At 52.2% G+C, this 25656-nt stretch overlaps 2 protein-coding genes across 6 annotated transcripts in view; one reads left to right on the top strand and one right to left on the bottom strand.

Annotated features, from left to right (window-relative positions):
- Nucleotides 1-5501, top strand: part of LOC129708977 (sushi, von Willebrand factor type A, EGF and pentraxin domain-containing protein 1-like) — a 37319-nt gene extending 31818 nt beyond the window's left edge. The window contains exons 8-9 of the mRNA XM_055655087.1: nucleotides 4449-4502; nucleotides 5421-5501. The gene's annotated coding sequence lies outside the window, so the exon portion shown is untranslated. The remainder of the gene's footprint in view (nucleotides 1-4448; nucleotides 4503-5420) is intronic.
- Nucleotides 1-25656, bottom strand: part of LOC129708975 (C4b-binding protein alpha chain-like) — a 60992-nt gene that overhangs the window by 15148 nt on the left and 20188 nt on the right. For 3 of the 5 annotated variants that reach the window (XM_055655084.1, XM_055655082.1, XM_055655080.1), the window contains 3 exons: nucleotides 19612-19791; nucleotides 15339-15518; nucleotides 14096-14419 (listed from right to left, as the gene is read on the bottom strand). In XM_055655084.1, the coding sequence (XP_055511059.1) occupies nucleotides 14217-14419; nucleotides 15339-15518; nucleotides 19612-19791 (563 nt within the window). In that variant the 3' untranslated portion in view covers nucleotides 14096-14216. Of the gene's footprint in view, nucleotides 1-14095; nucleotides 14420-15338; nucleotides 15519-19611; nucleotides 19792-25656 lie in introns of those variants that run through there. The other 2 variants (XM_055655081.1, XM_055655083.1) reach the window with 2 other exon arrangements.

Genomic DNA, 25656 nt, shown 5'->3' with positions numbered 1-25656 from the left:
TGCACAGAACCAACACTGGCTTTCTGGGAGGAGAAGCTTACGGGGCTGTCCCACTTACGCAACGTTTTCCGCAACTGCCGACACCCGTCATAGGTCGTTACAGGTCGCCGAGAATGTTCATCATGTGGACAATCCAGCAGTGACCAGAACAAGGTACGACTCTTTGGGCGACGACTCACGACCGTACAGGCTTCATGTCACCAGGGTGTCCCCTGTACGGTCCTGAGTCGTCTCCTCAGTCGCCCAAAGAGTCCTAGCGTCTTTCTGGTCACCGCTGGATTTTCAACGTTGAACATTTTTGCCGACCTCCAACGACCAATGACGGGTGCCGGCAGTCGCCGAAAAATCCGCGTAAGTGGGACAGCCCATAATCTGCTCAAGGTGTTGCAGACGTCGGCTGAGCAGAACATGTGCCAGGAACATCCCTGTTACAGGCAGGAGGGAGACACCACGGTGATTGTCACAAGATTGGCGGTTGCCTTTCCTCTTGTAGATGTGGATTATGCCGGCATCTCTCAGCTGTTGTGGGACCTTCCCTTCATAGAACCATAGAAAATAGGTGCAGGAGTAGGCCATTCGGCCCTTCGAGCCTGCACCGCCATTCAATATGATCATGGCTGATCATCCAACTCAGTATCCTGTACCTGCCTTCTCTCTATACCCCCTGATCCCTTTAGCCACAAGGGCCACCATCTAACTCCCTCTTAAATATAGCCAGTGAACTGTGGCCTCAACTACCTTCTGTGGCAGAGAATTCCAGACACTCACCATTTTCTGTGTAAAAAATGTTTTTCTCATCTCAGTCCTAAAAGATTTCCCCTTTATCCTTAAACTGTGACCCCTTGTTCTGGACCTCCCCAACATCGGGAACAATCTTCCTGCATCCAACCCCTTAAGAATTTTGTAAGTTTCTATAAGATCCGCCCTCAATCTTCTAAATTCTAGTGAGTACAAGCCGAGTCTATCCAGTCTTTCTTCATATGAAAGTCCTGACATCCCAGGAATCAGTCTGGTGAACCTTCTCTTTACTCCCTCTGTGGCAAGAATGTCCTTCCTCAGATTAGGAGACCAGAACTGTACGAAATACTCCAGGTGTGGTCTCACCAAGACCCTGTACAACTACAATAGGGGGGAGGAGGTGGGGAGGGGGGGGGGGGGGGGGGGAGGGAGGGAGGAGTTGGGGAGGGGGGGGAGGGAGGGAGGGAGGAGTTGGGGAGGGGGGGAGGGAGGGGAGGAGGTGGGGAGGGGGAGGGAGGGAGGAGGTGGGGGAGGGGGGAGGGGGTGGGGGGAGAGGTTGTTGGGGTGGGGAGGGGGGGGGGAGGTGGGGGGGGGGGAGGGGGGGGGGGGGAGGCGGGGGGAGGGGGAAGGGGGAGGGGGAGGGAGGGAGGAGTTGGGGAGGGGGGGAGATCTGGAGGGGAGGGAGGGAGGTTGGGGAGGGGGGGAGGGAGGGGAGGAGGTGGGGGGGGAGGGAGGGAGGAGTTGGGGGAGGGGGGAGGAGGGAGGGAGGAGTTGGGGAGGGAGGGAGGAGGTGGGGAGGGGGGAGGAGGGGGGAGGTTGGGAGGAGGTGGGGAGGGAGGAGGTGGGGAGGGAGGAGGAGGTGGGGGAGAGGGGGGGAGGGAGGAGTTGGGGAGGGGGGAGGGAGGGGGAGGAGGGGGGGTGGGGGGGGGGGGGGGGGAGGGAGGGAGAGGAGGGGGGGGGGGGGGGGGGGGGGGGGGGAGGGGGAGGGGGGGGGGGAGGGGGGGGGGGGGGGGGGGGGGGGGGGGGGGGGGGGGAGAGGGGGGGGAGAAGAGGGGGGGGGAGGGAGGGAGGGGGGGAGGAGGGGAGGGGGGGAGGGAGGGTGGGGGTTGAGGGATGGAGGGATGAAGGGGGAGGGAGGGAGGAGGTGGGGGGGGGGGGTGTGGGGGAGGGGGGGAGGGGGGGGAGGGAGGAGAGAGAGCAGAAGCTTTAGAGCAGTGTGGTCAGTGTTGGTCGGGTCAGCATGTGATCAGTATGTATTCAGTACATTTTAACTGAGTACTTACATCCACAGATGAAACGAAAAAATTGTTTCTCAACCAGTGCAATTAATAAAAACAGGATAAATACATATTGCTTTAAAAATTAAAATTACCATATCTAAAATAGGCCTAAAAATTGAAATAGAACAGACATTCAGACCGAACAGTGGCTTTTACAAGACAAGATACAAGATACATTTAATTGTCATTTGGACCCCTTGAGGTCCAAACGAAATGCCGTTTCTGCAGCCATACATTACAAACACATAGACCCAAGACACAACATAATTTACATAAACATCCATCACATCGCTGTGATGGAAGGCCAAATAAACTTATCTCTCCACTGCACTCTCCCCCCCCCCCCCCCCGTCAAAGTCAAAGCCCCCGGCTGGCGATGGCGATTGTCCCGCTGCCATTAAAGCCACGCCGGGTGGTGCAAGGTCGCACACCGGGTCTTGCTGTTAGAGCCCCCGGCGTGCGCTCGCAGAGTCCCGCGGCCATTCCAAGCCGCGCGGGGCAGTGATGTCAGGCCCCGCTCCAGGAGCTCTTCAACCCCGCAACTCGGGCGGGGGAAGTCGCCGTTGCGAGAGCCCTGAAAAGCGGTCTCCCTCCAGGGACCCGCGGGCTCCCGGTGCTGCCGTCCACAGACCTGCCGTTGGAGCCTCCGACTCTCCGGTCGGGCCGCAGCAGCAGCAGCAGCAGCGCTCCTCCACCGCTCCACCCGCTCCGGACTCGGCCAGCCCCGCGACGGCGACGGTGAGTCGTAGCACCAGAGTCCCCGGTCTCTTCCTGATGGAGGCCGCTCCTCGTTGCGGCCCCAACGATAACGGAAACCCGACGAGAAAAGGTCGGGTCTCCCGTGCAGGGAGAGATTTAAAAGTTTCCCCCCCCCCACACACACACACACACCCCAACAAAAATAACAAAAACTACATAAAAACACAGACAGAAAATAATAAAACGCGGACAGACTGCAGAGGCCGCTGCTGGCCAGAGTCGCGCCGCCCACCGGCTTTGCTTTGACAGGTGTCTAGCTGTCAACGTATGGGCGAGGTTAGATGTGTTGGTGTTTGATATATGGGGAGGGGACACAGTCCGTTAACCGGTCTTATTGCCTGTGGGAAGAAACTGTGGAGCATCCTGTTGGTTTTGCAGCCGATGCTCCTGTACCTCTTCCCAGATGGCAGAATGGAGACGATGTGGGGTGATGGATGATAAGGGTCCTTGATAATGGAGATGGCTCTGCTGATGCTCCGCTTGTGATAGATCTCCAACAGGAAAGGGAGTGGAGCACCAATGATCCTGCTGGCGGTCTCCACTATCCTGTTGAGTTGGTTTTGCTCATAAGCCTTGCAGCTCCCAAACCAGGAAGTGATGTCGTAGGTCAGTATACTGTCGATGGTGCCCCTGTAGAAGGTCGTTAGATGAACAGTAGGGAGACCTGTGTTCCTTAGTCTCCGGAGAGGGTGGAGCAGCTGCTGAGCTCTTTTGATCACTGCTGTGGTGTTGGTCATAGAGGTCAGGTCAGCTGCCAGGTGAAGTCCCAAGAACTTCACACTGCTGACCCTCTCCACAGCAGTTCCATCAATATGCAGCGGAGTGTGATGGTGTGTTCCAGCCCTCCTGAAATCAATCACCATTTCCTTGGTCTTTTCCACATTGAGGATGAGATTGTGGGATCTGCACCACTCTGTAAGCAGCTCCACCTCCATCCTGTACGCTGACTCATTGTTGTCACTGATGAGACCCACCACTGTTGTGTCATCAGCGAACTTGTTGATAGAATTATTGCTGAGTCTGGCAGTACAGTCATGAGTAAGCAGACTAAACAGCAGGGGGCTTAGGACACAGACTTAGGGTGAACCAGTGCTCACAGCGATGGTTCTTGATGTCCAGCTGCCCACCCTGACTGTCTGCTGCCGTTGTGTCAAAATGTTAAGGACCCGGTTGCAAGTGCCATGTCCACCTTCAACAGCTTCAGCTTCTCCACTAGCTGCTGTGGGATGATTGTGTTAAAAGCGGAGTTGAAGTCTATGAAGAGGATCCTGGCATAGGTATTCTTCCGGTCGACATGTGATAGTGCGAGGTTGTAGAGACTGCGTCCTCTGTGGACCGGTTGGCTCAGTAAGCGAACTGCAGTGGGTCCAGGTTGGCATCGATGGGCCGAATGGTCGCCTGCTCTGTGGTTAGATTCCCAGGGCATGATTGGCTCGGTCTTCGTGTGGCTACAAGGGTGGAGAGAACGGCCGCCACAGTGAGGGTGGCCACAGTAGACCGTGTCCCAGCTGTGATCTCCAGGTAGCTGGGACACCTCCAGGTTGGAGCCTGTCCAAGTGTAGGATCGGGACAGTCTCTGTTTTGGACTAGACTTTGTGTGGGATTTGGGGCTGTGTCTAATAATGTCACAGAGAGTAATCGAATCACTAACTCTTGCCATTCACCATCTAGAGAACATCGGTAATCAAAGTGGCCGCCAGACCGAAACCACAACTGGACAGAAAGGTAAGAGCCCGTCCTAAACGAGTCGTACACAGATCCTCACTCCCTCCCCCCACCCCCTCCACCCCCCTCACCCCCCCCACCCCCCACCACCTCACCCCTCACCCCTCTCACCCCCACCCCTCATCCCCCACCCCTCACCCCCCACCCCTCACCCCCCACCCCAACCCCCCACCCCCCTCACCCCCACACCTCTCACCCCCACCCCTCACCCCTCACACCCCCACCCCTCCACCCCTCACCCCTCACCCCCCCCACCTCTCACCCCCCCACCCCCCCACCCTCTCCCCCCCCCACCCCTCCCCCCCCACCTCTCACCCCCCCACCCTCACCCCCCACCCCTCACCCCCCACCTTTCACACCCCCCACCCCCCACCTTTCACCCCCCCCCCGTCACCCCCCCCCCACCTCACACCTCTCACCCCCACCCCCCCCCACCCCCACCACACCCCCCCCCCCCACCCCCCACCCCCCCCCCCCCACCCCTCACCCCCACCATCCCTCACCCCTCACACCCCCCACCCCTCACCCCCCACCCCTCACCCACACGGACACACTTCAGCCATGCGCAAGGGGCAGTTCAGAGCTGTGATGGAACACTAGATGGGAAGAATGCAACAGCGGTGCAGCGGGTAGAGCTGCTGCTTCACGGCACCAGAGACCCGGGTTCCATCTCGAATACGGGCGCTGTCTGTACGGAGTTTGCACGGTCTCCCCGTGACCTGCGTGGGCTTACTCCGGGTGCTCTGGTTTCCTCCCACACTCTAAAGACGTGCAGGTTTGTTGGTTAATTGGCTTGTTGGGCTGAAGGGCCTGTTTCGGTGCTGTATCTGTAAGTTGAGGTATAATCACCTTGCCCGTGGCTCAGTGGCCTGAAGGAAGGTTCCTCCCTCACTAACCCTCATCATTTTGTTTCTGTAGCAGCGATCATTGTTGCCAGCGTTGCTGCTGTTGTCGTCACCGCCCTTGCCGCAGGCCTCGGTGTCTAATTCTACAATCGGAACACACGGTAAGAAATATATTTCTGTCCTTGCGTTTCTCGTCAGTATGTTTGTAAACTCGGTAAAGAGGCATGGTGGCGCAGCGGGTAGAGCTGCTGCCTCACAGCGCCAGAGACCCGGGTTCGATCCCGACTACGGGTGCTGTCTGTACGGAGTTTGCACGGTCTCCCCATGACCTGCGTGGGTTTTCTCCAAGATCTTCGGTTTCCTCCCACACTCCAAAGACGGACAGGTTTGTAGATTAATTGGCTTGGTATAAAATGTAAATTGTCCCAGTGTGTGTGTAGGAAAGTGTTAATGTGCGGGGATCGCTGGTCGGTGCGGACTCAGTGGGCTGAAGGGCCTGTTTCCGCGCTGTATCTCTAAACTAAACTAAAAGCCAGCACGATCCCACCGATCACTGGCGGAGGATGGGGGGGGGGGGTAGTTTAGCGGGAAGTCAAGAATTACAACCAATACACCTCAAGATTAAATATTCTTCAGGAAAATATTGGTCAAACATTCTGATTCCCCGTCCCCAGCGTGGAGTCACTGGATCCTTGTTGTGATGCTGTGTTTCCAGTGTTTATGTTCCACAGCTGGACCAGCTGCACATCTGGACTAACTATTCTGTAGCTGAACGCAGGTGTGCCCCACAGCTGGATATCACCCCACTCCCACATCTGGATACGGCCCCTACACAGCTGGACATCACACCCTCCCACATCTGGATACCCCTACACAGCTGGACATCACACCCTCCCACATCTGGATACGGCCCCTCCCCACAGCTGGATATCACACCCATCCCGCATTGGACCCGCCCCTCCCCACAGCTGGACATCACACCCTCCCACATCTGGATACCCCCCTCCCCACAGCTGGACATCACACCCTCCCACATCTGGATACCCCCCTCCCCACAGCTGGACATCACTCCCTCCCACATCTGGATACGGCCCCTCCCCACAGCTGGATATGGGCCACAGATGGCTACGGCCCTGCACATTTGGACGACGGTCCCCACAGCTGGATACCGGCCCTGCACATCTGGACACCGTTCCCCACAGCTGGGCTCGTCTCGTCATGATGCAGCTTTATAGGACATTGGGGTGCAGTTCTGGTCACCCCATTAGGTTGAAAGGTATGGAGTTATGGACTTGGACCCTGAGATTCCCCCGTACATCCCTCCGATACAAAGCTGCCGAGAGACATCGCATCACTAATCTTTGTCACGGAGTTTGACAAGTTTAAGTGTTCACTACATTCTACATTGCCATTAGTTTGATCATTTTTCTCTCTATTTAGATCCCTCGAGACTGTCAAGTCACCTTTTCTTGAAAGAGGAAGCAAAGATGGCTCACTATCTCCGAGGACAGCAGTGTAACGACTCCACCTCAGACGTATATCTCTCCTCCGTTAATGACAAAATACAACTTAATTTATCCCAGGAGGGAAATTAATGGATGAAAAGTGTGGTCGAGGGGAATTGGGAATCAATTATTTTGGGAAGGAGATGAGGAGGAATTTCTTTAGTCAGAGTTAAGTCAAGTCAAGAGAGTTTATTGTCATGTGTCCCAGATAGGACAATGAAATTCTTGTTTTCTGCAGCACAACAGAATATTGTAAGCGTAAATACAGAACAGTTCAGTTCAATATACACATAAATAAACAGATAAAGTGCAATAGGCTGTTATAGTTCAGAGTCCGTTTGTTGGTGAGTTTAATAGCCTGATGGCTGTGGGGAAGTAGCTGTTCCTGAACCTAGATGTTGCAGATTTCAGGCTCCTGTACCTTCTACCCTATGGTAGCGGGGAGATGAGTGTGTGGCCAGGATGGTGTGGGTCCTTGATGATACTGCCAGCCTTTTTGAGGCAGCGACTGCGATAGATCCCTTCGATGGTGGGGAGGTCAGAGCCGATGATGGACTGGGCAGTGGTCACAACTTTCTGCATTCTTTTCCGTTCCTGGACGCTCAAGTTGCCGAACCAAGCCACGATGCAACCGGTCAGCGTGCTCTCCACTGTGCACCTGTAGAAGTTCGAGAGAGTCCTCTTTGACATACTGACTCTCCGTAATCTTCTCAGGAAGTAGAGGCGCTGATATACTTTCTTTATAATTGCATCAGTGTGCTGGGACCAAGAAAGATCTTTGGAAATGTGCACGCCCAGGAATTTGAAGTTCGTGACCCTTTCCACCATCGTCCCGTTGATATAAACGGGATTGTGGGTCCCTAACCTCCACGTTCCAAAGTCCACAATGAGTTTCTTGGTTTGGCTGGTGTTGAGAGCCAGGTTATTGTGCTGGCACCATTTGGTCAATCGGTCAATCTCACTTCTCAAGATTCAAGATTCAAGATACAAGATACATTTAATTGTCACATGTGCCAGATGGCACAGTGAAATGAAATTCCCATACAGCCATACAATAAAAATAAAGAACACAACACACTATAGAATTTGCCATGAAACATCCCCACACAGCAGAACCTAAGTTTCCCACTGTGTGGGGGAGGCACTAAAGTCAAAGGTGGGGGACGAGGACACGACTTGTAGAAATAACTTCTATACTCTGACTCATCCCCATCAGTGATTTGTCCCACAACAGTGGTGTCGTCGGCGAACTTGATGATGGAGTTCGCACTATGTCCGGCTACGCAGTCATGAGAGGGCGGTGAATCTGTGGAATTCTTCGCCACAGACGGCTGTGGAGGCCAAGTCAGTGGATATTTTTAAGACAGAGATAGATAGATTCTTGATTAGTACGGGTGTCGGGGGTTATGGGGAGAAGGCAGGAGAATGGGGTTAGGAGGGAGATAGATCATCCCCCCTCCCTCTCCCCCCCCTCCCGCTCTACATTTCATTCCCCTCCTCACCCGACACAAGTTCACAAGTGATAGGAGTAGAATGAGGCCATTCGTCCCATCGAGTCCACTCTGTCATCCAATCATGGCTGATCTCTGCCACCTCATCCCATTTTCCTGCCTTCTCCTCATAACCCTTGACACCCATTCTAATCAAGAACTTGTGTAGGAAGGAACTGCAGACGCTGGTTTACACCGAAGATAGACACAAAAAGCTGGAGTAACTCAGCGGGACAGGCAGCATCACTCGAGAACATGAAAAGGTGACGTTTCAGGTCAGGACTCTTCTTCAGGCAGGTTAAGGGTCTCGACTCAAAACATCACCCATTCCTTCTGACCAGAGATGCTGCCTATCCCGCTGAGGTATTCCAGCTTTTTGAATCTATTGAAGAACTTGTCTGTCTCTGCCCCAAACATATCCACTGACTTGGCCTCCACAGCCGTCTGTGGCAATGTGTTCCCCAGATTCACCACCCTCTGACTAAAGAAATTCCTCCTCATCTCCTTCCTAAATGAGCGTCCTTTAATTCTGAGGGTGTGACCTCTGGTCCTAGACTCTCCCACCAGTGGAAACATCCTCTCCACATCCACTCTATCCAGGCTTTTAGCTATTCTGTACGTTTCAATGAGCTCCCCCTCCGCCTCTAAACTCCAGCGAGTACAGGCCCAGAGATGTCAAACGCTCATCATAGGTTAACCCACTCATTCCTGGGATCGTTCTTGTAAACCTCCTCTGGACCCTCTCCAGAGCCAGCACATCCTTCCTCAGATCTGGGGTCCAGATTTGCTCCCAGTTCTCCAAATGTGGCCTGACCAGCACCTTGTAGAGCCTCAGCGTTACATCTCTGTGTTTGTATTCCAGTCCTCTTGATATAAATGTTAGCATTGAAGTTTCCTTCCTTACGGCCGATAATGCCGCCAGTGCCTTCATGGTCGGCTGCAGGAGATGTTCCCGCCCCCCGTGACACAGAGATGGCGTGGATCTGACCAGTACATCCAGCGTGCGGGCCGACGGGACTATGGAATAATGTCGGCGCCCGCATGTATAATATATGCAGAAAGATTTTCACCGTGCAGTTGGACATGTGACAAATAATGTCCACGTGAAGGTGACTATTATGAAATGAATTTGCCCAATTCCCTTCACTCATTCCTGGGATCATTCTTGTAAAGATTGACGAGACACCTTTTGGTTATTGAGTAGAGCTACTACTCGTGGAAAAAAAGTTGTTTTTATGTCTGGCTGTGGTAGCTTTGACAGTCCGGAGTCGCCTTCAAGAGGGAAGTGATTCAAAGAGTTTGTGGCCAGGGTGAGAGGGGTCAGAGATGATCTTGCCCGCTCGCTTCCTGGCCCTTGCAGTGTACAGTTCATCAATGGAGGGTAGATTGCAGCCAATAACCTTCTCTGCTGATCGGACGATTCGCTGCAGCCTCCAGGTGTCGTGCTTGGTGGCTGAGCCAAACCAGACCATGATGGAGAAGGTGAGGACAGACTCTACGATGGCCGTGTAGAATTGGACCATCATTGCCTGATTGTGGCAGATTGTGGTTCCTCAACTGCCACAGGAAGTACATCCTCTGTTGCAGACGCTGGTTTAAATTGAAGGTAGACACAAAATGCTGGAGTAACTCAGCGGGACAGGCAGCATCTCTGGAGAGAAGGAATGGGTGATGTTTCAGGTCAAGACCTTTCTTCAGACTGATGTCTGGGGAGTGGGCGGGACAGAGATAGAATGTAGTCGGAGACAGTCAGACTGGTGGGAGAACTGGGAAGGGGGAGGGATGGAGAGAGGGAAAGCAAGGGCTACTTGAAGTTAGAGAAGTCAATGTTCATACCGCTGGGGTGTAAGCTGCCCAAGCGAAATATGAGGTGCTGTTCCTCCAATTTGCGCTGGGCCTCACTCTGACAATGGAGGAGGCCCAGGACAGAAAGATCAGTGTGGGAATGGGAGGGGGAGTTAAAGTGCTGAGCAACGGGGAGATCAGGTAGGTTAAGGCGGACTGAGCGGAGGTGTTCAGCGAAACGATCGTCGAGCCTGCGCTTGGTCTCGCCGATGTACAGGAGTCCACACCTGGAACAGCGGATACAGTAGATGAGGTTGGAGGAGGTGCAGGTCAACCTCTACAGTGAGTAAAACTGTTCCTTTTCGATGGGGAGCAAAATGGGCCGGGGCAAGAATGGTGCCTCAGTATTCTGTCTCAGTGTATCCCCGCTGTACACGTATGCATATACACGATGCAATAAAGTGTTTATGTATACTGATACTTGCGCAGTGATAGATTTGCTGCCTCACAGCTCCGTAGACACAGCTTTGATCCTGACTACGGCTGTCTGTACGGAGTTTGCACGTTCTCCCTGTACTGAGATTTTCGGTTTTGACTCCAATAATGTGCGTTTGTAGGTTAATTGGCTTGGTAGAAGTGTAATGTGTTAATTCATGTGCAGGGATCGCTGGTCGGCACAGACTCGGTGGCTAAAGAGCTTGTTTCCGCACTATATCTCTAAAATCATTTGTCTAAACAATTTTCTAAACATTTGTCTTGTACAGTGGGTGGAGATGGTGGGAGAGTGTGAGGGAAGGAGTGGGAGGGGTGCAGGGAAGGGCAATGAACAAGGTGGTCTGGTCACTGTAGCCAGGGCCGGCCTTAAGCCGATTGGACCGATTTCTCCCAATTGGGCCCCACGTTAATTTTCAGTATTTCGTACGGAAATACAAATTCCATACAAGATTTAAAAAAAACATTCGCCATGCGGATTTTTTACAAAACATGGATAACAACCGCTGCATGGCGATCAGACACAAAGGATTTGTTAACTACTACTGTTAGCACTTGTTAACAGCCAGTAGTTAACAGCCAGTAGTTAACAAGTAGTTATACAATGTAGCATCAATGTATCGATCCACATTCCTCAGTAAATGTAATTGTGTTTTGAACAAGTATTAATGACGCTGCGTTCCTTTGAATACAAGTCACGCAGTGTCATTAATACTTGTGTAAAACACACTTACATTTACTGAAGAATGTAGATCGATGCATTGATGACACATTGAGAATTTCTTAAAACTCACCATCATGATTGAGGGCTTCTTCTTGGCGAGCTTGTTCTTGGTGGGCAGGTTAGTCATTCGATTTACCTACCGACCCACGTTATGTCTCTCTGTCTTTCGCTCTCTCCCTCCCTCTCTCTCGCGCGCTCTCTCTCTCTATCCCGCTCCCCATCTCGTCTCTCTCTAGCTCTCTCGGCATTCCCGGAATCATTGACGTTTTGCGATAGACAAAAATGCTGGAGAAACTCAGCGGGTGAGGCAGCATCTATGGAACGAAGGAAATAGGCAACATTTCAGGTCAAAACCCTTCTTCAGGCCCAGCCCAAAACGTTGGCTATTTCCTTCGCTCCATAGATGCCGCCTCACCCGTTGAGTTTCTCCAGCATTTTTGTCATTGGTTTGGCTCTGAAGTTGAAGGTGGACCCCCCTGTGTGTGGTGGCTCAGCGGGATGGGCAGGGGCTCTGGGGAGAGAGTTACGGTTCTGGTCGAGACCATTCTTCAGAATTTATATGTCTCCATTTGTAATTATATATTTATATTTCTATAAATATTGTTCCCAATTGGGCCCCGCACTCCTAAGGCTGGCCCTGACTGAAGCAGTGGGGTAGTTAGAGACACAGGATGTTGTGGGAGCTGTGAAATGGGGAACAGAATCTCCCGGCAGGTCAGCTGGGCTTGTCCCACCCACCCAGAGACAGAGGCAGAGACCACATTGATGCGGCAATCAGGAACACAGCAACGCCTAAACCTCCTCAGGAAACGGACACATTTCAACATGACTCCAGTGTCTCTAACAACCAACTCCAGCTGCATCACACAAAGTGTAAGGTCACCTCCCGTCACAGCTGCGTTTGGCAACAGCTCTGCCGAGTTGTAGATGTAGCCCAGTCCATCACACAGACCACACTCCCCACCATTGTAGGTGTAGCCCAGTCCATCACACAGACCACACTCCCCACCATTGTAGGTGTAGCCCAGTCCATCACACAGACCAAGTTGTGAAATAGGGAGCAGCAGAATGTAAGTTGTCAGAGTCCAGTTGATCAGCAATGAGGTTCAATGCGAGATGCCTCCTTCACCACCTGTCCTCCCCCCACCCTCACCTCACCCCATCACCTCCCCCTCCCCTACCTGCCCCCTCCCCCTCAACCCTGAGCCCAGTCTCCAGCCTGACCCCCAGCCCGTCTACCCTCACCAACCCCTGACCTGGGAACTACCTGAATGTCTGGCTACTAAAATACAGAGTGACAGCAGGGAGTAAGATTTGCCCGGCCGGTTTTCCACAGAAGATTCATTGGGGACGAGGACTCCAGGACAGATTTCCCAAGTTCATTTTGTGTCCATAACCTGGTTCAGATGCCAGTGCTTTAGGGGGCTGACATCTCTCCATCCTTGGCCACTGCTGACCAATACTCCAGTCATGACAGCCACAAGCTCCCACACTCCAAACAAGTGCAGGGTTAGAAACATAGAAACATAGAAATTAGGTGCAGGAGTAGGCCATTCGGCCCTTCGAGCCTGCACCGCCATTCAATATGATCATGGCTGATAATCCAACTCAGTATCCCGTACTTGCCTTCTCTCCATACCCTCTGATCCCCTTAGCCACAAGGGCCACATCTAACTCCCTCTTAAATATAGCCAATGAACTGGCCTCAACTACCCTCTGTGGCAGAGAGTTCCAGAGATTCACCACTCTCTGTGTGAAAAAAAAAGTTCTTCTCATCTCGGTTTTAAAGGATTTCCCCCTTATCCTTAAGCTGTGACCCCTTGTCCTGGACTTCCCCAACATTGGGAACAATCTTCCTGCATCTAGCCTGTCCAACCCCTTAAGAATTTTGTAAGTTTCTATAAGATCCCCTCTCAATCTCCTAAATTCTAGAGAGTATAAACCAAGTCTATCCAGTCTTTCTTCATAAGACAGTCCTGACATCCCAGGAATCAGTCTGGTGAACCTTCTCTGCACTCCCTCTATGGCAATAATGTCCTTCTTCAGATTTGGAGACCAAAACTGCACGCAATACTCCAGGTGTGGTCTCACCAAGACCCTGTACAACTGCAGTAGAACCTCCCTGCTCCTATACTCAAATCCTCTTGCTATGAAAGCCAACATACCATTCGCTTTCTTTACTGACTGCTGCACCTGCATGCCTACCTTCAATGACTGGTGTACCATGACACCCAGGTCTCGCTGCATCTCCCCCTTTCCCAATCGGCCACCATTTAGATAATAGTCTGCTTTCCCGTTTTTGCCACCAAAATGGATAACCTCACGTTGCAGGTACATTGGCTTGGTATAAAATGTAAATTGTCCCTAGTGTGTGTAGAATAGTGTAAGTATAAGTGTACGGGGTGATCGCTGGCCAGCACGGACTCGGTGGGCCAAATGGTTGTGAGCTGAACCCAGAGAGTTGTGAATCTGTGGAATTCTCTGCCACAGAGGGCAGTGGAGGCCAATTCACTGGATGTTTTCAAGAGGAAGTTAGATTTAGCTCTTAGGGCTAACGGAATCAGGGGATATGGGGAGAAAGCACGAACGGGGTACTGATTGTGGATGATCAGCCATGATCATATTGAATGGCGGTGCTGGGTCGAAGGGCCGAATGGCCTCCTCCTGCACCTATTGTCTATGTTTCTGTTTCCGTGCTGTATCTCTAAACTAAACCTGACGAGAATAAACAACAAATATTAAAACAACCCTCTCACGTCCAACTTTATTTCAGAAGATTAGAATTTCAGACTTCAGAAGCTTCTAGAATTGATCAGGGGGATTGTAATGAAGAGGAGGTTTGCAGAAAAACAATAACAAGTGTAAAGCTAGAGTTAGTAAGTGATGCTCGTGCTGTTAACAAATTGTTCAATGAGTTGGAAAATCTCTCGGAAGTTTGCAATGATGTTCTCTTCCTTCTGGAGGAGTTGATGTTCCAGTTTGATGATGGACTTCATCTCCTCCATGATGTCACCGGCCTTTGGTAGGATCACCTTCATCAGATCCTGGATTGTGAGTATTCCCTTTGGATAGGATTCTACATTACAAAGTAGAGCATAGAGTGATTCAGCACGGAAACAGGCCCTTCGGCTCAACTTCCACACACTGACCAACATGTCCCAGCTACACTAGTCCCACCTACCTGCACTTGGTCCATACCCCTCCAAACTTGCCCTATCCATGTACCTGTCTAACTGTTTCTTAAATGATGGGATAGTCCCAGCCTCAACTACCTCCTCTGGCAGCTCGTTCAAATCACCCACCACCCTTTGTGGGAAAACGTTACCCCTCAGAACCATATTAAATCTTTTCCCCTTCACCTTCAACCTCGGTCCTTTGGTCCTCGATTCCCCAACTCTGGGCAAGAGATTCTATACAAGAAATGATTATCATTTGAGATCTTTGTCATCTTGCTGGTGAACCATGGCAAGGGGAGTATGGTGGGGTTTGATGCCAGGGGCAATGGCAAGGCCAGTCCATTGGTCTCACACGCTGCTGCCCCACACTCCAGCAGGACGAAGGGATGGGGAGAGTGTGGGGACGTAGGTCAACAAAGCCCAGACCAGTCCTGTTCACTCTAGCCCACGCCAGCGCAGTCCAGCCCAGACCACTCCAGCCAGACTAGCCCTCACCAGTACTCTTTAGCCCAGACCAGTGTAGACCAGTGCTCTTTAACCCAGGCCAGTCCAGTCCAGTCCACTCCAGCCCAGCGGTGCAGGGGCTCTGCCTAGGGCAGGTAGGCTGAAGGTTCAGCCTCTCTGCAGCCTGGGCATTGCAGTGGTTTGGACTGCGCTGATCTGGGCTAGCTTGGCGTTGGACAAAGGCGTGGGCAGAAACTCTGGGCAGAGACTCTGGGTGGAGTGGGCAGGGACTACGAGAGGGAAGGAAGAGAGGGTTCCAGCTCCAGAGCAAAACGGCTTTCATTCTCTCATTCGAGTCGTGGACGGGCATCTTACCTTTCTCACACCTGGGGGGAGGTGGGTGGAATGTCCCATCCTGATTGCACCGACTGCTGCCCCAGCCGACCATCCTGTATCCAGTGTTACAGCTGAACGTGACTTCATCTCCATAGACGTACCAACCTTTATCTGGTGTAAATCTCTTCTCGTTGGAACTGCTGGGTCTGTAACAAGGAACTGCAGGAGAGGAACAGAGGGATCTTCAGTGAGGAGAGGGGAGAGGTAGAGGCACACTGGGGCAGGGACAACCCCTGGTCAACATGTCACTGATGGTCAGCCTAGCTTCTGCCCCAAACCTCTTGCAGCCCTGCGGCCAGCTAGTGAGGGTGCGATCAGGATTTATTGGATTCACTCCCAGCTACTCCTCCTCATTACATGTCTTTAGACTTTAGAGATACAGTGCGGAAACTGCCCACCGGGTCCGTGCCGACCAGCGATCCCTACACATGAACACTATCCTACACACACTAGGGACAATTTACACTTTACAGAAGCCAATGAAGCTACAAACCTGCACGTCTTTGGAGTGTGGGAGGAAACCGGAGCACCCGGAGAAAACCCACGCAGGTCACGGGGAGAACATGCAAACTCCGTACAGACAGCACCCATGGTCAGGATGGGACCCGGGTGGATCTCTAGCGTTGTGAGGCAGCAGCTCTACCCGCTGCGTCACCGTGCACACTTGCTCAATCATTCCCCCAGGACCTTGGTTTTTCACCTGTTGTTGCATCAAGCCTGGCCGCAATGGACAGGTGCACCTGTGGCCAGACCGGGATCACACCTGATACAGACTTGTCTGTGCAGGGCCGGATTAAGCTGTTCTACTTGTGAGCCCCCCCCCCCACAAGACTAGAGGAAGATGGTCCACCAGATTGACACCGATTTGCAGCCGAGCGTGGCCAATGTGATAAGGGGCTGGAAAGCTGCGCTTTATTGATTGATTTATCTATTTATTTATCTATTTATTTATTTATTTATTTATTGCCACTGCTAGTGTTGAGTTATTGGCTTAAAACACTATTATTCTGAAATGGTGGGCAAGGAAAATGACTGAAGGGTTGTTTACATACTACAGTGCGTTGTGACAGCAAATGTAAGGCTTTGACAGTGTCAAAAATGTTATATTTCTTACAGGGCTCTCACTTAATTTTTTTTCTCTGTTGTCAGCCGGGCAACCTTGGCAGCTTTTTAAGTTGCCAAATGACAGTTTAGGTGGTCATTTAAGACGGCTTGCATGACGCGTGTAATAATGTGCTCGGACAAAGTGAGTGGTTACCAGTCGGAATTATGCTCAATGAAGCATTCACATATTATTTCTGCTTCAAATAAAGTCACAAACTAAACATATTCACCAATCAATCCAGGTTAGCCGGGAAGTGGTGTTAGGTAAATTGAATGGATTAAAGGCCGATAAATCCCCAGGGCCAGATAGGCTGCGTTACAGAGTACTTAAGGAAGTAGTCCCAGAATTAGTGGATGCATTAGTGATAATTTTTCAAAACTCTTTAGATTCTGGAGTAGTTCCTGAAGATTGGAGGGTAGCTAATGTAACCCTACTTTTTAAAAAGGGAGGGAGAGAGAAAACGAGGAATTACAGACCAGTTAGTCTAGCGTCGGTAGTGGGGAAACTGCTAGAATCAGTTATTAAAGATGGGATAGCAGCACATTTGGAAAGTGGTGAAATCGTTGGACAAAGTCAGCATGGATTTATGAAATGTAAATCATGTCTGACGAATCTTATAGAATTTTTCGAGGATGTAACTAGTAGAGTGGATAAGGGAGAACCAGTGGATGTGGTGTATCTGGACTTCCAGAAGGCATTCGGTATTAAAGCACACGGTATTGGGGGTTCAGTATTGATGTGGATAGAGAACTGGCTGGCAAACAGGATGCAAAGAGTAGGAGTTAACGGGTCCTTTTCAGAATGGCAGGAAGTGACTAGTGGGGTACCGCAAGGCTCAGTTCTGGGACCCCAGCTATTTACAATATATGTTAATGATTTGGACGAGGGAATTGAATGCATCATCTCCAAGTTTGTGGATGACACGAAGCTGGGGGGCAGTGTTAGCTGTGAGGAGGATACTAGGAGGCTGCAAGGTGACTTGGATAGGCTGGGTGAGTGGGAAAATGCATGGCAGATGCAGTATAATGTGGATAAATGTGAGGTTATCCACTTTGGTGGCAAAAAGAGGAAAGTAGACTAATATCGGAATGGTGGCCGATTAGGAAAGGGGGAGATGCAACGAGACCTGGGTGTCATGGTACACCAGTCATTGAAAGAAGGCGTGCAGGTGCAGCAGGCAATGAAGAAAGCGAATGGTATGTTAGCATTCATAGCAAAAGGATTTGAGTATAGGAGCAGGGAGGTTCTACTGCAGTCTACAGGGTCTTGGTGAGACCACACCTGGAGTATTGCATACAGTTTTGGTCTCCTAATCTGAGGAAAGACATTCCTGCCATAGAGGGACTACAGAGAAGGTTCACCAGACTGATTCCTGGGATGTCAGGCCTTTCATATGAAGAAAGATTGGATAGACTCGGCTTGTACTCGCTAGAATTTAGAAGATTGAGGGCGGATCTTATAGAAACTTACAAAATTCTTAAGGGGTTGGTTCCAGGAAGATTGTTCCCGATGTTGGGGAAGTCCAGAACAAGGGGTCACAGTTTAAGGATAAAGGGGAAATCTTTTAGGACTGAGATGAGAAAAACATTTTTTACACAGAGAGTGGTGAATCTCTGGAATTATCTGCCACAGAAGGTAGTTGAGGCCAGTTCATTGTCTATATTTAAGAGGGAGTTAGATGTGGCCCTTGTGGCTAAAGGGATCAGGGGGTATGGAGAGAAGGCAGGTACGGGATACTGAGTTGGATGATCAGCCATGGCGGTGCATTCGGCGGGATTATTGAATGGCGGTGCAGGCTCGAAGGACCGAATGGCCTACTCCTGCACCTATTTTCTATGTTTCTATGATATATACCACAATGACATGTAGCAAAATTATAATACAGTTTCTCAACTCTTTTTACACGTTGGAAAGAAAGCAATTTCTATTATTTCTTTCCACTTCCAAACAAAAATGTGGTTGGATTATTCAGCGTATGATCAACCTCAGTGAGACCAAGCGCAGGCTTGACGATCGCTTCGCACAACACCTCCACTCAGTTCGCAAGAACCAACCTGATCTCCCAGTGGGTTAACACTTCAACTCCCCTTCCCATTCTACTGTCTCCACCTCTTCCTTTCTTTTTCATGTCACCCCCCCCCTCTGACATCAATCTGACGAAGGGTCTCGACTCGAAACGTCGTCTATTCCTTCGCTCCACAGATGATGCCTTACCCACTTATTTTCTCCAGATGTTATGTCTACCAATGGGATCCCACCACTGGCCACATATTCCCATCTCCCCTCTTGTTGGCTTTCTGCAGAGACCGCTCCCTCCATTACTCCCTGGTCAATTTGTCCGTTCCCACCCAAACCACCCTCTCTCCTGGCACTTTCCCTTGCAACCGCAGGAAATGCCATCCTTGTCGTTTTAATTCTTTTCAAGACTATGGGGCAGTACATTGGCCATAAAGTTGCTGCCTAAACGTGCCAGAGACCTGGAATTGATCCTGAATATGGATGCTGTCTGTATGGTGTTTGCTTGAGATCCCAAGCTGAAACATCACCTATCCATGCTGCCTGACCAGCTGTTACTCCAACACTTTGTGCCTTTTTTTGAATAAGGGGGGAGGGGAGGGAAGATGCGGCAACATTTCACAACTTGCACCAGAACCCTGTGGGTTGTTGTAGACCCGCTGGGCCGAATGGTCTCAGGCCATGCCGTACGATTCAATGATTCCACAACTCGGCTTGACGTAGGTCAACAAAGCCCAGACCAGTCGTTTACTCTAGCCCACACCAGCGCAGTCCAGCCCAGACCACTCCAGCCAGACTAGCCCTCACCAGTACTCTTTAGCCCAGACCAGTGTAGACCAGTGCTCTTTAACCCAGGCCAGTCCAGTCCGGTCTACTCCAGCCCAGCGGTGCAGGGGCTCTGCCTAGGGCAGGTGGGCTGAAGGTTCAGCCTCTCTGCAGCCTGGGCGTTGCAGTGGTTTGGACTGCGCTGACCTGGGCTAGCTTGGCGTTGGACAAAGGTGTGGGCTGGGACTCTGGGCGGAGACTCTGGGCGGAGTGGGCAGGGACTCCGAGAGGGCAGGAAGAGAGGGTTCCAGCTCCAGAGCAAAACGGCTTTCATTCTCTCATTCAAGTCGTGGATGGGCATCTTACCTGCCTCACACCTGGGGGGAGGTGGGTGGAATGTCCCATCCTGACCGCACCGACTGCTGTCCCTGCCGACCATCCTGTATCCAGTGTTACAGCTGAACGTGACTTCATCTCCGTAGACGTACCGATCTTTATCTGGTGTAAATCTCCCCTTGTGGACACTGCTGGGTCTGTCACAAGGAACTGCAGGAGAGGAACAGAGGGATCTTCAGTGAGGAGAGGGGGGTGGTAGTGGCACACTGGGGCAGGGACAACCCATGGTCAACATGTCACTGATGGTCAGCCTAGCTTCTGCCCCAAACCTCTTGCAGCCCTGCGGCCAGCTAGTGAGGGTGCGATCAGGATTTATTGGATTCACTCCCAGCTACTCCTCCTCATTACATGTCTTTAGACTTTAGAGATACAGTGCGGAAACTGCCCACCGGGTCCGTGCCGACCAGCTATCCCTACACATGAACACTATCCTACACACACTAGGGACAATTTACACTTTACAGAAGCCAATGAAGCTACAAACCTGCACGTCTTTGGAGTGTGGGAGGAAACCGGAGCAACCGGAGAAAACCCACGCAGGTCACGGGGAGAACGTGCAAACTCCGTACAGACAGCACCCGTGGTCAGGATGGAACCCGGGTGGATCTCTAGCGCTGTGAGGCAGCAGCTCTACCCGCTGCGTCACCGTGCACACTTGCTCAATCATTCCCCCAGCAGGCCCGTACGAACCTTTCCAAAAAGGGGGGTGGCATGACAGGATTACACAAGCGCGAAGCGTGAGGTCCCTCGATGCCGGGACTGGAAGCTCTGGGGTTTTAGATGCTCTCTGATGCATTCTGAGCCTTATTTTGGAGCGTTTTTGCACCAAATTTATGACCAAAATTTCAGTAATTAATAGGAATTTGCTAGGTAGCTTTTTCACACAAAGGGTGCTGGGTGTATGTAACGAGCTGCCAGAGGAGGTAGTTAGGGCTGGGACTATCCTAATGTTTAAGATACATTTGTACACGTTTAGATGGATATAAGGGCCAAATGTGTGTGAGTGGGACTAGTTTAGATGGGACATGTCGGTCGGTGTGGGCAAGTTGGGCTGAAGGGCCTGTTTCCACACTGCATCATTCTATGACTAAAAAGTTAAGAAGAAAAATGCATGTAGATAAGTAGAGCAGATTTGAAAGAGGAGTGAAATGTAAAGGCAGAGAGAGGTTTATGGGTGGAAAGGAACATAGGAAATGATGGGGGAGAGTCGGCTTGGGCAGATGGGTGAAGGGAAAATAGACACAGAGTACTGGAGTAACTCAGCGAGTCAGGCAGCATCTGTGGAGAACATGTATAGGTGACGTTTCACAGAGTGCTGGAGTAACTCAGCGAGTCAGGCAGCATCTGTGGACAACATGGATAGGTGATATGTCACAGTGCTGGAGTAACTCAGTGGGTCAGGCAGCATCTCTGGAGAAAAGGTATAGATTATAGTTCAGGTTAAGACCGTTCTTCAGTAATATTCATGATGTACCATGCATAGACATTCTTGAATGCTATCCAAACCATCATGAGCTACTGTGTTACGGTGCTTGCCCTCTCCTATAACATCTCTGCTGCCTTGGGTGATGCAGGACAGGACACAAGCTTTGGGACACGGTGTGAAGCTGTTGCCGTCTGTCCCAGCCTGGTAAAAACCTGGATGGAGTGGATTTGGAGAGGATGTTTCCACTAGTGGGAGAGTCTAGGACCAGTGGCCACAGCCTCGGAATTAAAAGACATTCCTTTAGGAAGGAGATGAGCAGGAATTTCTTAAGTCAGAGGGTGGTGAACTGTGGAATTCATTGCCACAGGCGGCTGTGGAGGCCAAGTCAATGGACATTTTTCAGGAGGAGATTGATAGATTCTTGATTGTTACGGGGGTCAGAGGTAATGGGGAGAAGGCAGGAGAATGGGTTTGAGAGGGAAAGAGAGAGTCATAGTGATACAGTGTGGAAACAGGCCCTTCGGCCCAGCATGTCCCATCTGCACTAGTCCCACCTGCCCACGTTTGATCCATATCCCTCCGAACCTGTCCTATCCATGTACCTGTCTAACTGTTTCTTAAATGTTGCGATAATCCCTGCCTCAACTACCTCCTCTGGCAGCTTGTTCCATACACCTACCGCCCTTTGTGTGAAAAACCCCACAGATTCCTATTAAATCTTTTGCCCTTCACCTTAAACTTATGTCTTCTGCTCCTCGATTCACTTACTCTGGGCAAAATACTCAACCATATATATTAAAATCATGATTTTATACACCTCTATTATCATCCCTCATCCTCCTGTGCTCCATGAAATAGAGTCCCAGCCTACTCAACCTCTCCCTATAGCTCTGGCCCTCTAGTCCTGGCAACATTCTCATAAATCTTCACTGTACCCATTCCAGTTTGATGACATCATTCCTATAACATGGTGCCCAGAACTGAACACAATACTCTGAATGCGGCCTCACCAACTTCTTATGCAACTGCAACATGACCTCCCAACTTCTATACTCAGCCTGACCCGCTGAGTTACTCCAGCACTCTGTGAAACGTCACAGAACAGGGCAAGATTAGCAAGTTTGCTGATGATACAGAAGTGAGTGGTTTTGCATATAGTGAAGATGGTTGTGAAAGATTGCAGCAGGATCTGGATCAATTAGCCAGGTGGGCAGAGGAATGGTTGATGGTTGCATGGTTCCTTGAAGGTCGTGTCGCAGGTATATCAGGTGGTCAAAAAGTATTTTGGCATTTTGGCCTTCATCAGTCAGAGTATTGAGTAAAGAAGGTACACAAAATTGCTGGAGAAACTCAGCGGGTGCAGCAGCATCTATGGAGCGAAGGAAATAGGCGACGTTTCGGGCCGATGGGTGTGGGAGAGGGGGAGGTCGGGGGGGATGGTGAACACCTGGCAGGGGTGGGAGTTGGGGCCAGAGGCAGGCAGGTGGGTGGACAATGGGGGACGGGGCGATGTGGGTGGGGGGGGGGTTGTGGGTGTCAGGTTGGAGTAGTGGTGGGTGGTCATGGGGTGGGGGGGAGAGAGGGCTGTAATGTGGGTGGGGAAGAGCGGGGGTGACATGGTTGGGGGGGATGAGGGAGGGTCAGTGGAGCAGCCACTGAGGTTAGCAAGGCTGGGCAGACCGGCACTAGGACCCAGTGGAGTTAAGTCCAGGGGAGAGGGAGTGAGCAGCGTGGAGGCTCCAGGCCCAGTGCAAGCAGAGTCCAGGCTCCAGGTGAGGCGACGGCTGTGGGGAGGGGGGTGGAGGGGGGTGGAGTGGCGCGGGTTGGCGGACCCGATGGTCGGAGTCTAATGGTGGTTGAGTCGGGGTCCGCGGGCGATGCGTGGATGGTCCTGGTGGGCGGAAGGTCGGCGGCGAGATGAATCGGGTGCGTTGCGGCAGCCATGTTGGGGGAGCCCGGGTCCGGCGGCCATGTTGGGTGGGTCGGGTCCGGCGGCCATGTTGGGTGGGTCGGGTCCGGCGGCCATGTTGGGGGTCGGGTCCGGCGGCCATGTTGGGTGGGTCGGGTCCGGCGGCCATGTTGGGTAGGTCGGGTCCATGTTGGGTAGGTCGGGTCCGGCGGCCATGTTGGGTAGGTCGGGTCCGGCGGCCATGTTGGGTGGGTCGGGTCCGGCGGCCATGTTGGGTGGGTCGGGTCCGGCGGCCATGTTGGGTAGGTCGGGTCCGGCGGCCATGTTGGGTGGGTCGGGTCCGGCGGCCATGTTGGGTGGGTCGGGTCCGGCGGCCATGTTGGGTGGGTCGGGTCCGGCGGCCATGTTGGGTGGGTCGGGTCCGGCGGCCATGTTGGGTAGGTCGGGTCCGGCGGCCATGTTGGGTGGGTCGGGTCCGGCGGCCATGTTGGGTGGGTCGGGTCCGGCGGCCATGTTGGGTAGGTCGGGTCCGGCGGCCATGTTGGGTAGGTCGGATCCGGCGGCCATGTTGGGTAGGTCGGGTCCGGCGGCCATGTTGGGTGGGTCGGATCCGGCGGCCATGTTGGGTAGGTCGGCGATGCTGGGTGGGTCGGGTCCGGCGGCCATGTTGGGTAGGTCGGGTCCGGCGGCCATGTTGGGTAGGTCGGGTCCGGCGGCCATGTTGGGTAGGTCGATCCGGCGGCCATGTTGGGTGGGTCGGGTCCGGCGGCCATGTTGGGTAGGTCGGGTCCGGCGGCCATGTTGGGTAGGTCGGGTCCGGCGGCCATGTTGGGTAGGTCGGGTCCGGCGGCCATGTTGGGTAGGTCGGGTCCGGCGGCCATGTTTGGGTAGGTCGGGTCCGGCGGCCATGTTGGGTAGGTCGGGTCCGGCGGCCATGTTGGGTGGGTCAGGTCCGGCGGCCATGTTGGGTAGGTCGGGTCCGGCGGCGGTGTTAGGCAGGCCCAGTGCGGCGACGATGTTCAGTGGGCCTAGTCCGGCGATGATGACGATGCTGGGCGATCCCGGGGGGCGGCGAGGGTCGGAGGAATCGGCGAGGGGGAGAACGTCCAAGTTACCATAGAAGCGGCGAGGCTGGGCGTCATCGGTGGGCAGGTGAGGGTCGGCGGCAGCATCGATGTGGAGGTCGGTGAAGGCGGCGTCCCGGTGAGTGTTGAAGTCGCTCCTCGTGGCCAAGATGGCGGGTGTCGCGGGACTCGGGCAGGCGATGGAGGCCGGAGTTGGGGCCTGGAGTCTGCGGGCGGTCCAGTCGCGGAGTGTACCTTTTTAGGTACAGTAAAGAAGTTGTGAGGTCATGTTGCAGTTGTATAAGACGTTGGTGAGACCGCATTTAGAATATTGTGTTCAGTTCTGGGCACCCTGTTATAGGAAAGATGTCAAATTGAAAAGAGTACAGAGATCCCCATCCTGGATCAGTCAAATCAGGGTTGTGTCATCCACAAAATTGAGAAGCTTGACAGAGGTGTCTGTGGAGGTGCAGTCATTGGTGTGGCGAGAGTAGAGGAGAGGGGAGAGTACGCATCTTGCGGTGCTCCCATGCTGAGCGTTTGCGGGTCCGAGATCTGCTTTCCCGTCTCACATGCTGCTTCCTGTCGGTCAGAAAGCTGGTGATCCACCGACAGAGGGGTTCAGGCACAATCAACTCAGAAAATTTGGAGCGTAGTAGCTCTGGCACAATGGTGTTGAATGCAGAGCTAAAATCAACAAACAAAATCCTGGCATAGGTCCCCTGGTGGGCTAGGTGCTGGAGGATGAAGTGCAGGCTGCGTCATCCACAGATCTATTGACCCAATATGCAAAATGCAGAGGGTCCAGCAGAGGGATTGTGATATTGTTCAGCTTGGCCAGCACAAGCCTTTCAACGGTCTCCATGACGACAGTGGTCAGTGCGACAAGCTTGTAGTCATTAAGACCAGTAATTCTTACCTTTTTAGGTACAGGGACAATAGTGGAGACTTTGAAGCAGGCAGGGTCAGTGCATCTCTGCAGGGACTGGTTAAAAATGAGTAATTGGGTGTGAAGTGTTGGGTGGAGTGGGAAAGGGTCCACTCTTTTCATATTGGACTCTTGCCTTAAGTAGGTGTGAAGTGGTGAATGGGAAGGAGAGGTTGCAGGATCCATTCTTTGCAGACTGGGGTCTGGCTGTGTTTGTTGGGGAGCGGGTACCAGGGTTATGTTTCTGATTTTCAAACCTGCAGTAAAACTCATTCAGGTTGTTTGTCAGCTGAGCGGGGGCTTTCCTCTTGTAGCTGGTGATGCCCTGCATGCGCTTCCAAACTGAAGAAGAGTCACTAGCTGAGAACTTGCTCCTCAACTTCTCAGAGTACCTTTCCTTGGCAGCTCTGATTCCTCTTCTCAGCTCTTTAACGATTAATAATAATAACCTTTAATAATCCTTTACAGGAAATTACAGTGCCACAACAGCTTCAAGACAGACATAACACCACACATTTCCACAGATATCTTCAATACTTAATAAGTTAAAATTTTTGTGCATTATAAAACCTTATAGCAGCTGGTATACAAGACTTCCTATGTCTCTCCGTTTTGCACATTGGTGCAATCAGTCTCTGACTGAAGATGCTGCTCTTGATCACCTTCAGGGCGTGGAGTGGGTGAGTGG

This window comes from Leucoraja erinacea, chromosome 24, assembly GCF_028641065.1.
Source record: "Leucoraja erinacea ecotype New England chromosome 24, Leri_hhj_1, whole genome shotgun sequence".
Lineage (NCBI taxonomy): Eukaryota > Metazoa > Chordata > Chondrichthyes > Rajiformes > Rajidae > Leucoraja > Leucoraja erinaceus.
Note: the sequence above shows the minus strand (reverse complement) of the source record. Positions and strands in the feature narration are given on the sequence as shown.